The 15,000-nt window shown below is 45.8% G+C and overlaps 1 protein-coding gene across 1 annotated transcript in view; it reads right to left on the minus strand.

Annotated features, from left to right (window-relative positions):
* The window catches only part of tbc1d8 (TBC1 domain family member 8), a 96,368-nt gene that overhangs the window by 47,384 nt on the left and 33,984 nt on the right, over positions 1–15,000 (minus strand). Inside the window, exons 6-8 of the mRNA XM_083638952.1 lie at positions 12,620–12,827; positions 5,671–5,868; positions 2,254–2,412 (exon numbers count right to left, since the gene is read on the minus strand). Of these exons, the coding sequence (XP_083495078.1) occupies positions 2,254–2,412; positions 5,671–5,868; positions 12,620–12,827 (565 nt within the window). The remainder of the gene's footprint in view (positions 1–2,253; positions 2,413–5,670; positions 5,869–12,619; positions 12,828–15,000) is intronic.

The following is a 15,000-nucleotide window of genomic DNA, read 5'->3' on the forward strand; positions in this document are numbered from 1 at the left end:
GACTACACACCGGTCACGCACGCTCTATTTTGATCGGGTAAACACGCAGCATGCGTGCGAGAGCTGTTACACAGCTTTTCACGGAGCTTGCCGACAGATTTTCGATGCAAGTCGAAGGTCTGTCTCAAGAGATGAGTTTGTGTGTGACTAAAGGCTTGAATACACAAGACAACTTTCAAAATCCGAACAGAATATGAAAAGATTGGGACTATACACTAACCGACTGACACTAACCGACTGACACTAATAGCTTTTGCACACCCAGTCCGTGTTTTCGTCCGAAATTGACGCACGGGGAAAAAAAGAATACGACCTCATTTGTGTCAATCATCCTTGACGCACCGAGTCCGACAATTACGTCCGTCATTTAAGTTTTCGGACGAGGTTCGATTTTCTGCGTTTTTCGCATCAGTCAATAGATTTTTGCGAGCTGGGACCCGTCTGTGTTTTCAGATGACGGATTAAAAAACACGCATACGAAAACAATCGGACTGTGTGTGCAAAGACCTTAACCGTCACACACTAAAGGACCACGCCACATTAGGGATCACACATTACACGACTTGTTGTCACCACAACTGAACACACCAAACTCTCGCGGTTACTCACCATACCACAAGCTAGGTGAGTTTGCCTTCAAAATAAAATAATTTATTTATTATTAAGGGTAAAAAAAAAAGAAAAAAAAAAAGGCTACATGCTAGTGTATAGAACGGTCGACTCACTATGGGTTAAAATCGATTTTTCCAAGGCAGAAGACATTCCTCCAAGTTGTCTGTGTTGTGCCTGTGTTCTATTGTGTGTTCTGTATGTATTTCCAACATATAGCATTTAGGCTATATAGGCCTGCATGCTGTGAAACTTATGTTCAGTCTGTGTGTTACTAAAGTGTGAGTTGAGTGCGCAACCTTGCTGTTGTTGTTGGTGTGGGCTCCTGGCTGATCTGAGGTCAGTCTGTGTGTTACTACAGTGTGAGTTGGGTGCACACCTTGTTGTTGTTGTTGGTGTGGGCTCCTGGCTGGTCTGAGGTCAGTCTGTGTGTTACTAAAGTGTGAGTTGAGTGCACACCTTGATGTTGTTGGTGTGGGCTCCTGGCTGGTCTGAGGTCAGTCTGTGTGTTACTAAAGTGTGAGTTGGGTGCACACCTTGCTGTTGTTGTTGGTGTGGGCTCCTGGCTGGTCTGAGGTCAGTCTGTGTGTTACTAAAGTGTGAGTTGGGTGCACACCTTGCTGTTGTTGTTGGTGGTGTGGGCTCCTGGCTGGTCTGAGGTCAGTCTGTGTGTTACTAAAGTGTGAGTTGAGTGTACACCTTGCTGTTGTTGTTGGTGTGGGCTCCTGGCTGGTCTGAGGTCAGTCTGTGTGTTACTAAAGTGTCAGTTGAGTGCACACCTTGATGTTGTTGGTGTGGGCTCCTGGCTGGTCTGAGGTCAGTCTGTGTGTTACTAAAGTGTGAGTTGAGTGTACACCTGGCTGTTGTTGTTGGTGTGGGCTCCTGGCTGGTCTGAGGTCAGTCTGTGTGTTACTAAAGTGTGAGTTGAGTGCACACCTTGTTGTTGGTGGTGTGGGCTCCTGGCTGGTCTGAGGTCAGTCTGTGTGTTACTAAAGTGTGAGTTGAGTGCACACCTTGCTGTTGTTGTTGGTGTGGGCTCCTGGCTGGTCTGAGGTCAGTCTGTGTGTTACTAAAGTGTGAGTTGAGTGCACACCTTGCTGTTGTTGTTGGTGTTGGCTCCTGGCTGGTCTGAGGTCAGTCTGTGTGTGACTAAAGTGTGAGTTGAGTGCACACCTTGCTGTTGTTGTTGGTGTGGGCTCCTGGCTGGTCTGAGGTCAGTCTGTGTGTTACTAAAGTGTGAGTTGAGTGCACACCTTGCTGTTGTTGTTGGTGTGGGCTCCTGGCTGGTCTGAGGTCAGTCTGTGTGTTACTAAAGTGTGAGTTGAGTGCACACCTTGATGTTGTTGGTGTGGGCTCCTGGCTGGTCTGAGGTCAGTCTGTGTGTTACCAAAGTGTGAGTTGAGTGCACACCTTGCTGTTATTGTTGGTGTTGGCTCCTGGCTGGTCTGAGGTCAGTCTGTGTGTGACTAAAGTGTGAGTTGAGTGCACACCTTGATGTTGTTGGTGTGGGCTCCTGGCTGGTCTGAGGTCAGTCTGTGTGTGACTAAAGTGTGAGTTGAGTGCACACCTTGATGTTGTTGGTGTGGGCTCCTGGCTGGTCTGAGGTCAGTCTGTGTGTTACTAAAGTGTGAGTTGAGTGCACACCTTGCTGTTGTTGTTGGTGTGGGCTCCTGGCTGCTTGTGGTGGAAGGCGGTCATCAGAGCTTCGGTGTTGACGGTGTTTCGGAGAACCTGCTCCTCCACCTCATCCCCGTCAGAGGATATGGGGTCATAGTAGAAGGTGTAGTAGGGGGTGGGGGAAGTCTACGGGGATGGGACAGACAGTCACACAGGTGGCTAAGTAGCCTACAGATCATCAGTGACTACGTTTACATGCACACAACACAATATTCCCCTATTATTCTGAAAATGACAATATTCTGAATTTGATAAGGGTCATGTAAACAGCATATTCCAGTTGCATTTTCTGAATTTGGCCTTTTTCTGAATTTAGCATTTTCCGATTAAGACATCTGGGCTATTCCAATATTATTCAGGTTTTAGGAGGATTCTTTGATCATGTATACATATATAATCATATAATCCGTCATCTCTGGCATGCGAAAAGAAAAGCCCACATTTCTGATCGGGAGGAGATGAGAAACATCGATTGGTGCCCACGGAAGTCCAAAGTGCTTGCGAGCCTGCGAGGAAGCAGCAAGCTGCTGAAATGGACCAAATGGAACAGAAAAGCTCCGCCTACCTGCATCTCTCTCTCTCCCCCCTCCCTCACGTGTTGGGGAGGGTGAGCTACGGCTGCATGTAAACGGGAATATTAGTGGATTATTCATTTAGTCGGAATATTGTCATTTTCCAAATATGAGCAAAAACCGGAATATTGTGTGCATGTAAACGTAGTCCCTGAAGTCGCAGGTCACACATTTATAAATGTGACGGAGACAAACAAGTAAAAGGGGGTACTGAACACTGGGGGAGGGATAATTACACACAGAAGAGCCAAATAAACACCCTCTGGACATGGACACTGTGAACACTTTCATCTTATTCTATTTCATACTTTATCATTTCTACTTTATTACCTCTCCTATTTAACTGTTGCGCTGCGCCTGCCAATAGAGCAGGTGAGGCCACGCAGCAGTCGAGCTGCGGGTGAGGTGCGTATGCAAGCCCGTGCAGCCACGCAGCAGCCGAGCTGGCAAGCCCGTGTAGCGGCTGAGCTGGCAAGCCCGTGTAGCGGACGAGCTGGCAAGCCCGTGTAGCGGCCGAGCTGGCAAGCCCGTGTAGCGGCCGAGCTGGCAAGCCCGTGTAGCGGCCGAGCTGGCAAGCCCGTGTAGCGGCCGAGCGGGCAAGCCCGTGTAGCGGCCGAGCTGGCAAGCCCGTGTAGCGGCCGAGCTGGCAAGCCCGTGTAGCGGCCGAGCTGGCAAGCCCGTGTAGCGGCCGAGCTGGCAAGCCCGTGTAGCGGCCGAGCCAAGGAATCGAGTGCGCTACGGCAACATTTAGGGCATCCTCCTCCCTCAGAGTATCGACTAATCATTCCTCAGTCTAAGCGTTGTCAGTTCTTGTGTCTCATACTAAACTGCATCTGGTGTGCTCTGAAACACCTTCAGTCCTCACACGAAAACACTGTCATTCTTCCTGCAATACTGTTTCACTCCTCATGATTGCTTCTGCAGCAATCGGATTTTGATTGACAACAGCTCTTCCAGGAACGCCGTTCAGGCACAGAATTTCTTAACGGAACTCAGTTCCGGCCGGTTCCGGCCCACTTTCACCAGTGACTGTAGGTCATTTAGAGGCACCAGTATTTCATAACCAGTTTAAAAGTTCTGTGTATGGATTTAATTTTAACGTTATACGTTATAGCCTACTTCGGCTATGGGCGGAGGGCAGATACGCGGTCGCTATGACGACCAGGTGTGGGCGGAGGCGAGTAAACTTTCTATGGAAACAGAGTCTATATCAAGTAGAGACGAGTAAGACCAGATCGAGTAGAGCTGTACTGTGCTGTTATATGTGATGGAAATGAGCCATTAGACAGGAATGATAGCCAATACTCTGAGGGAGGAGGATGCCCTAATGGTTGCCGTACGCGTGAGATTTCTAGTATATATATATATATATATACATATACATATATATATACATATATATATACATATAATATATATATACACATATATATATATATATATATATATATATATATATCCTTCAGATTGCAACGAACCATAGGAGAACCCCAGAACGTTCCTTGAAGAGCCCAAGGGAACCTGACGGCGCACATATTAAGCGCTAACATCTGGGCTTCTTCAAGGAAAGATCGACGGTGTTCCTGTGGACCTCAGTGTGTGGATGTCTACGTACTAGTGTTCTCTAGGTGTGGACCTCAGTGTGTGGAAGTCTGTACGTACCAGTGTTCTCTAGGTGTGGAAGTCTGTACGTACCAGTGTTCTCTAGGTGTGGACGTCTGTACGTACCAGTGTTCTCTAGGTGTGGAAGTCTGTACGTACCAGTGTTCTCTAGGTGTGGACGTCTGTACGTACCAGTGTTCTCTAGGTGTGGACGTCTGTACGTACCAGTGTTCTCTAGGTGTGGACGTCTGTACGTACCAGTGTTCTCTAGGTGTGGACGTCTGTACGTACCAGTGTTCTCTAGGTGTGGACGTCTGTACGTACCAGTGTTCTCTAAGTGTGGAAGTCTGTACGTACCAGTGTTCTCTAGGTGTGGACGTCTGTACGTACCAGTGTTCTCTAGGTGTGGACGTCTGTACGTACCAGTGTTCTCTAGGTGTGGACGTCTGTACGTACCAGTGTTCTCTAGGTGTGGACGTCTGTACGTACCAGTGTTCTCTAGGTGTGGACGTCTGTACGTACCAGTGTTCTCTAGGTGTGGACGTCTGTACGTACCAGTGTTCTCTAGGTGTGGACGTCTGTACGTACCAGTGTTCTCTAGGTGTGGACGTCTGTACGTACCAGTGTTCTCTAGGTGTGGAAGTCTGTACGTACCAGTGTTCTCTAGGTGTGGAAGTTTGTACGTACCAGTGTTCTCTAGGTGTGGAAGTCTGTACGTACCAGTGTTCTCTAGGTGTGGAAGTCTGTACATACCAGTGTTCTCTAGGTGTGGACGTCTGTACGTACCAGTGTTCTCTAGGTGTGGACGTCTGTACGTACCAGTGTTCTCTAGGTGTGGACGTCTGTACGTACCAGTGTTCTCTAAGTGTGGAAGTCTGTACGTACCAGTGTTCTCTAGGTGTGGACGTCTGTACGTACCAGTGTTCTCTAGGTGTGGAAGTCTGTACGTACCAGTGTTCTCTAGGTGTGGACGTCTGTACGTACCAGTGTTCTCTAGGTGTGGATGTCTGTACGTACCAGTGTTCTCTAGGTGTGGATGTCTGTACGTACCAGTGTTCTCTAGGTGTGGACGTCTGTACATACCACTGTTCTCTAGGTGTGGACCTCAGTGTGTGGACGTCTGTACGTACCAGTGTTCTCTAGGTGTGGACGTCTGTACATACCACTGTTCTCTAGGTGTGGACCTCAGTGTGTGGACGTCTGTACGTACCAGTGTTCTCTTGCCGTGCGTCTTGCTGTGGAACATGGAGCGTTTCCACTGCAGTGCTCTGAGCCGGGTGTTCAGGCCGTCCACCAGCTCCTCTCTGTCCTGCAGCTCCATCAGTTGGAAGGCCTTCTTACTCCGCACGCTCACTATCACCGGGTTTGGCAGCAGGCTGGTGCTCTCTGCCTTCTCTATGGACAACACCTGGAGACACAGCAGAGGAAAGACAGAATCAACACCTGGAGACACAGCAGAGGAAAGACAGAATCAACACCTGGAGACACAGCGGAGGAAAGACAGAATCAACACCTGGAGACACAGCAGAGGAAAGACAGAATCAACACCTGGAGACACAGCAGAGGAAAGACAGAATCAACACCTGGAGACACAGCGGAGGAAAGACAGAATCAACACCTGGAGACACAGCAGAGGAAAGACAGAATCAACACCTGGAGACACAGCGGAGGAAAGACAGAATCAACACCTGGAGACACAGCAGAGGAAAGACAGAATCAACACCTGGAGACACAGCGGAGGAAAGACAGAATCAACACCTGGAGACACAGCGGAGGAAAGACACAATCAACACCTGGAGACACAGCAGAGGAAAGACAGAATCAACACCTGGAGACACAGCAGAGGAAAGACAGAATCAACACCTGGAGACACAGCGGAGGAAAGACAGAATCAACACCTGGAGACACAGCAGAGGAAAGACAGAATCAACACCTGGAGACACAGCAGAGGAAAGACAGAATCAACACCTGGAGACACAGCAGAGGAAAGACAGAATCAACACCTGGAGACACAGCAGAGGAAAGACAGAATCAACACCTGGAGACACAGCAGAGGAAAGACAGAATCAACACCTGAAGACACAGTGGAGGAAAGACAGAATCAACACCTGGAGACACAGCGGAGGAAAGACAGAATCAACACCTGGAGACACAGCAGAGGAAAGACACAATCAACACCTGGAGACACAGCAGAGGAAAGACAGAATCAACACCTGGAGACACAGCAGAGGAAAGACAGAATCAACACCTGGAGACACAGCGGAGGAAAGACAGAATCAACACCTGGAGACACAGCAGAGGAAAGACAGAATCAACACCTGGAGACACAGCAGAGGAAAGACAGAATCAACACCTGGAGACACAGCAGAGGAAAGACAGAATCAACACCTGGAGACACAGCGGAGGAAAGACAGAATCAACACCTGGAGACACAACGGAGGAAAGACAGAATCAACACCTGGAGACACAGCTGAGGAAAGACAGAATCAACACCTGGAGACACAGCAGAGGAAAGACAGAATCAACACCTGGAGACACAGCAGAGGAAAGACAGAATCAACACCTGGAGACACAGCAGAGGAAAGACAGAATCAACACATGGAGACACAGCGGAGGAAAGACAGAATCAACACCTGGAGACACAGCAGAGGAAAGACAGAATCAACACCTGGAGACACAGCAGAGGAAAGACGGAATCAACACCTGGAGACACAGTGGAGGAAAGACAGAATCAACACCTGGAGACACAGTGGAGGAAAGACAGAATCAACACCTGGAGACACAGCAGAGGAAAGACAGAATCAACACCTGGAGACACAGCGGAGGAAAGACAGAATCAACACATGGAGACACAGCAGAGGAAAGACAGAATCAACACCTGGAGACACAGTGGAGGAAAGACAGAATCAACACCTGGAGACACAGCAGAGGAAAGACAGAATCAACACCTGGAGACACAGCAGAGGAAAGACAGAATCAACACATGGAGACACAGCAGAGGAAAGACAGAATCAACACCTGGAGACACAGCAGAGGAAAGACAGAATCAACACCTGGAGACACAGCAGAGGAAAGACAGAATCAACACCTGGAGACACAGCAGAGGAAAGACAGAATCAACACCTGGAGACACAGTGGAGGAAAGACAGAATCAACACCTGGAGACACAGCAGAGGAAAGACAGAATCAACACCTGGAGACACAGCAGAGGAAAGACAGAATCAGGAGGGAGTAGAAGGGCAATTATCGCTCACATGCAATTAGAGCGCAGTATCGGTACTCAATACCTTTAAGGTACTCGACCCAACTAACCCAGGAGCAAGTAGAACTAACCCAGGAGCAAGTAGAACTAACCCAGGAGCAAGTAGAACTAACCCAGGAGCAAGTAGAACTAACCCAGGAGCAAGTAGTATTGTATTGTAGTATTAATAATAATAATAATAATAATGCATTTTATTTCAAAGCGCCTTTCAGGTCACTCAAGGACACTTTACAGGGTAAAATCAGAAGCAGAGCAACAGGCAAGCAAACAGTATAAAATATAAAAAGAGTGGAAGGGAAATAAAATAAGTATTGAAACTTCTCCAGTCAACCGATACCTGCATTCAATCCTTTTTGTACACAGATCGAGAACAAAAAGACTAATTGTGCTTTTGCTCTCGGCCAAACCCTGCAAGCGTTCCTCGATTTAATGTGACATGTGACTGATTTAATGTGACTGATTTAATGTGACATGTGACTGATTTAATGTGACTGATTTAATGTGACATGTGACTGATTTAATGTGACATGTGACTGATTTAATGTGACTGATTTAATGTGACATGTGACTGATTTAATGTGACTGATTTAATGTGACATGTGACTGATTTAATGTGACTGATTTAATGTGACATGTGACTGATTTAATGTGACTGATTTAATGTGACATGTGACTGGCCCACTACTGATTTAATGTGACATGTGACTGATTTAATGTGACATGTGACTGATTTAATGTGACATGTGACTGATTTAATGTGACATGTGACTGATTTAATTGAATTGAATTGAATTGAATTAGCCTTTATTGTCTCCCTTGGGAGAAATTCTTTTTGGGCATCAAGAGACACAGCGTTAGACATATACATATTGACATATAGACAGTGCAATCAGACGACAATTAACATTAAATTCCTACAGTGTACATATACATCAAGCGTACCCAGTGGTAAAGTATTGCACCAGCCCTCCACAAAAAAAGAGAAAAATGTTGAAATGAAAAATTATTAAAAATTGCACCGCTTCCCTAAGAATAGAACATGATGAGCTGTACTAAGTTGGTCTGCGTTATCTCTTACTATTGAGTGCTTTAATGGACAGTGGGACAAAGGAAAATTTATACCTGTTCAATTTACAGTTTGGTAACCTGTACCTTCTGCCTGACAGCAGCATCTCATACTCTTTAGGGAGGATGTGATTGGGGTCGCAGGTAATTTTGAGGCCCTGCTTCCTCGCCGTCTCCTCAAAGATCTCTTGGAGAGGAGATGGGGGCTGCATACCGATAATTTTACCAGCCCTCTTAATTAGGTTTTGGAGTTGTGATTTGAGTTTAACGACAGGTTACCAAACCATGTAGTGATGCCATAGCGGATGATGGATTCAATGGCTGCCCTGCCCCTAATGTGACATGTGACTGGCCCACTACTGATTTAATGTGACATGTGACTGATTTAATGTGACATGTGACTGATTTAATGTGACATGTGACTGATTTAATGTGACATGTGACTGATTTAATGTGACATGTGACTGATTTAATGTGACATGTGACTGATTTAATGTGACATGTGACTGATTTAATGTGACATGTGACTGGCCCACTACTGATGTAATGTGACATGTGACTGGCCCACTACTGATTTAATGTGACATGTGACTGATTTAATGTGACATGTGACTGGCCCACTACTGATGTAATGTGACATGTGACTGGCCCACTACTGATTTAATGTGACATGTGACTGATTTAATGTGACATGTGACTGGCCCACTACTGATGTAATGTGACATGTGACTGGCCCACTACTGATTTAATGTGACATGTGACTGGCCCACTACTGATTTAATGTGACATGTGACTGATTTAATGTGACATGTGACTGATTTAATGTGACATGTGACTGATTTAATGTGACATGTGACTGGCCCACTACTGATGTAATGTGACATGTGACTGGCCCACTACTGATTTAATGTGACATGTGACTGATTTAATGTGACATGTGACTGATTTAATGTGACATGTGACTGATTTAATGTGACATGTGACTGGCCCACTCCTGATTTAATGATTTAAATGATAATGATTTAAAAGCTGTTGTGTGGTGGGCTGCGCAGACAACACATGTAAAAAATCGCCAGTTAAAAGTTTTTTTGTACTCCCGAGGAAAACGAGGAAGCCATTGAGAATTGGCGAGAAGAAAAATGTGGATCTAGCTGTCAAGGAAGTTGGAGTGTTCATCTTCCGTATATACGATCTTTTTGTGCAACACGCAACCATGCACGTGACATAGGAGAACGCCAGGATTGGAGGGGGTGTTCTGTTTTCCCCCGTCTTGGGCGTGGTTTCTGAATGATGACGCGTTACGCAGTGTCTCTATTGGAAGAATGGGAGGATTTACCCCACGCTGATCCATTGAACACGCGTCTAGAGACACGGACTGTATCTATGCTGGCTGTGGCAGCTGGGTTGCCAGATTGGGCGGAATTGGGCAGTTTTGGGTTCCGTTGTGCGGGGGGAAATTGGGCGTAGACCTGTGTTGTTTTGGGTGGTTTTGTGTGTGTTTTGGCGGTCTTTGAACAGTCTTTGCGGGCTGGAAACCGTCAGCTGTAACTGGCAACACTGTGTGGTGTTGTGTATCCATTAACACCATGTACACTAACAGGTACTTGTGTTACTGCAACCTCCCCCTCAGCACTGTAATGTGTGCCCATGTGTTACACTTTAACTAGCTGGCAGAGTACACACACACACACACAGACACACACACACACACACACACACACACACATACATACACATACACATACACATACACACACACACACACACACACACACACACACACACACACACGCACACACACTGATAAAGGATCTGGAGGAAAGTCACTTTGGGAGATTAAAAAGACTCAAAACATGCAATTTCTCCGCAGCCTTTTACTAAGGTGGAACAGCTGTTATAATTTATTTATATTTTCATTATTATCTGTACTTACCCGTTTCTTTCTTTTTAATCTAATTGTATCAGTTGATCAATGTGTAATCCTTACTTAACTATTTGATCTTTATTTGTTTCTTTCTTTCGTTTATTAAATTGTGTTATTATTTTGTGTTTGTGTCAAGCACATTGAATTTGCCTTGTGTATGAAATGTTCTATATAAATAAGGTTTGCCTTGCCTAAAGAGCCAGACGGGTTACTGGAAGGTCACTGGTTCAAATCCCCAACAGACTCTGGGAAAATGTAGGTGAGCAGACTGAATGAGAAACACTCCTCTCTTATAAGTTTAAGTTGACTCAAAGCATCTTAACTAAGGTGATGTGGCAACATTACTATTTCTAACATAATAAAGACCAATCAACTAGAATTTAAATAAACTAGAATTTAAAAAGTATAAAATGATTTATTTACAAAAGCAAAGTCTGGTTCAGCCACCCCTCCCCTACTGTCTCTGGTGACTGACCCCGGAAGGCACTCATTCAGGTCCCTATTAGGGCTGCATGATTAATCGTATTTTCATCGTCATCGCGATATGAAAATGCGCGATGAACACGTCGCAAAAGTCACGTGCTATCGCAAAGTTATCTGGCCAATACTCCACTTCTGTTATAACATTTCAGTCTGGAATATGGAATATCTTTCAATAATCGTTATGACTAAAAGGGTAAAAGTAATCTCATGTGTAAGAAATGACTGTTCTACATTGAAGTAAAAATGTTAATAATTAACTTGTTGGTTTTGGATTTTTTTTAGCTTCAAGAGTGCATTTTTGTTCGTATGACCTTCAACACAGGCTTTGAGAATCCCGGGCCACTTACTGATACGTATGCTTAAATTAACACACTCATATTGCAAAATGAATTTAGGCCCTTACTGTAATACTTCAGAAGTTGAATTTGAAGTTCAGCAATAACACATTTGTCATTTTTTGTCTTAGATTTACCTTTGTGTGTTATTGCAATATAAAACGACATAATTGAGAATCGATTCTAGATTCTGGAATCGAGAATCGTTGGAATCGAGAATCGATTCTGGAATCGGATCATGACCCCAGGAATCGGAATCGGATCGGATCGTGGCTTAGCCGGATCGGAGCACCCCTACCCATTAATATTTTTGTTTATAGCATTTTATTTATTTATCGCAGGTCATATCGTCATGGCAATATTGAACAGTGTTATCGCACATCGCAGCTTTTCCTCATATCGTGCAGCCCTAGTCCCTATATAACTTTTCACAGGAAGAAGTCTCTGTACCTCAGATAACGGTATGAGCAGGGTGCAGTGTAACTGTTGCGGGTACCTCAGACAGCGGTATGAGCAGGGTGCAGTGTTGCGGGTACCTCAGACAGCGGTATGAGCAGAGTGCAGTGTTTGCAGGTACCTCAGACAGCGATATGAGCAGAGTGCAGTGTTTGCGGGTACCTCAGACAGCGGTATAAGCAGGGTGCAGTGTTGCGGGTACCTCAGACAGCGGTATGAGCAGAGTGCAGTGTTTGCAGGTACCTCAGACAGCGGTATAAGCAGGGTGCAGTGTTTGCAGAAGCAGGGTGCAGTGTTGCGGGTACCTCAGACAGCGGTATGAGCAGGGTGCAGTGTTTGCAGGTACCTCAGACAGCGGTATAAGCAGGGTGCAGTGTTTGCAGGTACCTCAGACAGCGGTATGAGCAGGGTGCAGTGTTTGCAGGTACCTCAGACAGCGGTATGAGCAGGGTGCAGTGTTTGCAGGTACCTCAGACAGCGGTATGAGCAGGGTGCAGTGTTTGCAGGTACCTCAGACAGCGGTATGAGCAGGGTGCAGTGTTTGCAGGTACCTCAGACAGCGGTATGAGCAGGGTGCAGTGTTTTGCGGGTACCTCAGACAGCGGTATGAGCAGAGTGCAGTGTTTGCAGGTACCTCAGACAGCGGTATGAGCAGGGTGCAGTGTCCCTCCTCTCGGCTGGTGAAGCACAGGTAGCTGTCAGTGGTGTACAGCGTGCCGGTCGTGTGGCCGCGGGCGTGCGGCGTCCACACCGAGCAGGAGGCCGCCTCATGGAGCCTTTCACCGCGAGGAAGCAGAAACAGAGCCAGGACGTACTCCCTCAACGCCTGCTCCTCTAGGACCCTGGGAGAGGACCGGGAGGGGAAGAGTTAGGAAGGAGAATGATGTGGTTTACAGTTCACTCAGAACTTCCTGGTCCAAATGATGTCATAATGATGTCATTTGGAGCAGTTTTGCCATGGTGTCACTATCACTAGACACATACTGACACACAGTATGTGTGTTGTGTTGTGTGTTACAATGTGTGTTGTAAAAAAACAACTAGCCAGAGATGCAAAGCCCAAAAGAAAAGCCAACATGTCTGGTTGGAAGGAGAAACATGCCTACTTTAACCATTATGAAAGACTTGGATATCAACAGGTCTTTTTATGAAAGACTTGGATATCAACAGGTCTTTGGATTTGCAAAAAATATCGCAACGCCAAACTTTTCAGTGGCAAGCTTCTCAAAACGGACCAGCTGTCACTGGTAAGAATAGGGAAAAAGATAAGTAGGTCGCCAGCTGGATAATTTGAGCTAAATGGGTTGTTGTTTGTAAATGGTTTGTTGTTATTTGATTGATTTGAACATGAATGTTCCCCAGGCCAGAGTGGAGATGCAAGGGCAGTTTAGAGTACAGCAATTTATGATCGCTCCCGACGAGCATCGCTGAACGTCACGTTACGTTCCACTATCGCTGGACGCTGATTTTGGACGCTGTCGCTCATAAAGAAGTATGAACACTAGGTGATAGGAGTATACATCACAGAGACATGGAGGTAGTATGAACACTAGGCGATAGGAGTATACATCACAGAGACATGGAGGTAGTATGAACACTAGGTGATAGGAGTATACATCACAGAGACATGGAGGTAGTATGAACACTAGGCGATAGGAGTATACATCACAGAGACATGGAGGTAGTATGAACACTAGGCGATAGGAGTATACATCACAGAGACATGGAGGTAGTATGAACACTAGGTGATAGGAGTATACATCACAGAGACATGGTGGTAGTATGAACACTAGGTGATAGGAGTATACATCAGAGACATGGAGGTAGTATGAACACTAGGCGATAGGAGTATACATCACAGAGACATGGAGGTAGTATGAACACTAGGCGATAGGAGTATACATCACAGAGACATGGAGGTAGTATGAACACTAGGCGATAGGAGTATACATCACAGAGACATGGAGGTAGTATGAACACTAGGCGATAGGAGTATACATCACAGAGACATGGAGGTAGTATGAACACTAGGTGATAGGAGTATACATCACAGAGACATGGAGGTAGTATGAACACTAGGCGATAGGAGTATACATCACAGAGACATGGAGGTAGTATGAACACTAGGTGATAGGAGTATACATCACAGAGACATGGAGGTAGTATGAACACTAGGCGATAGGAGTATACATCACAGAGACATGGAGGTAGTATGAACACTAGGCGATAGGAGTATACATCACAGAGACATGGAGGTAGTATGAACACTAGGCGATAGGAGTATACATCACAGAGACATGGAGGTAGTATGAACACTAGGCGATAGGAGTATACATCACAGAGACATGGAGGTAGTATGAACACTAGGCGATAGGAGTATACATCACAGAGACATGGAGGTAGTATGAACACTAGGTGATAGGAGTATACATTGCAGAGACATGGAGGTAGTATGAACACTAGGTGATAGGAGTATACATCACAGAGACATGGAGGTAGTATGAACACTAGGCGATAGGAGTATACATCACAGAGACATGGAGGTAGTATGAACACTAGGTGATAGGAGTATACATCACAGAGACATGGAGGTAGTATGAACACTAGGTGATAGGAGTATACATCACAGAGACATGGAGGTAGTATGAACACTAGGTGATAGGAGTATACATCACAGAGACATGGAGGTAGTATGAACACTAGGCGATAGGAGTATACATCACAGAGACATGGAGGTAGTATGAACACTAGGCGATAGGAGTATACATCACAGAGACATGGAGGTAGTATGAACACTAGGTGATAGGAGTATACATCACAGAGACATGGTGGTAGTATGAACACTAGGTGATAGGAGTATACATCAGAGACATGGAGGTAGTATGAACACTAGGCGATAGGAGTATACATCACAGAGACATGGAGGTAGTATGAACACTAGGCGATAGGAGTATACATCACAGAGACATGGAGGTAGTATGAACACTAGGCGATAGGAGTATACATCACAGAGAC

Source organism: Poromitra crassiceps (assembly GCF_964638095.1).
Source record: "Poromitra crassiceps genome assembly, chromosome: 6".
NCBI classification, from domain to species: Eukaryota; Metazoa; Chordata; class Actinopteri; order Beryciformes; family Melamphaidae; genus Poromitra; species Poromitra crassiceps.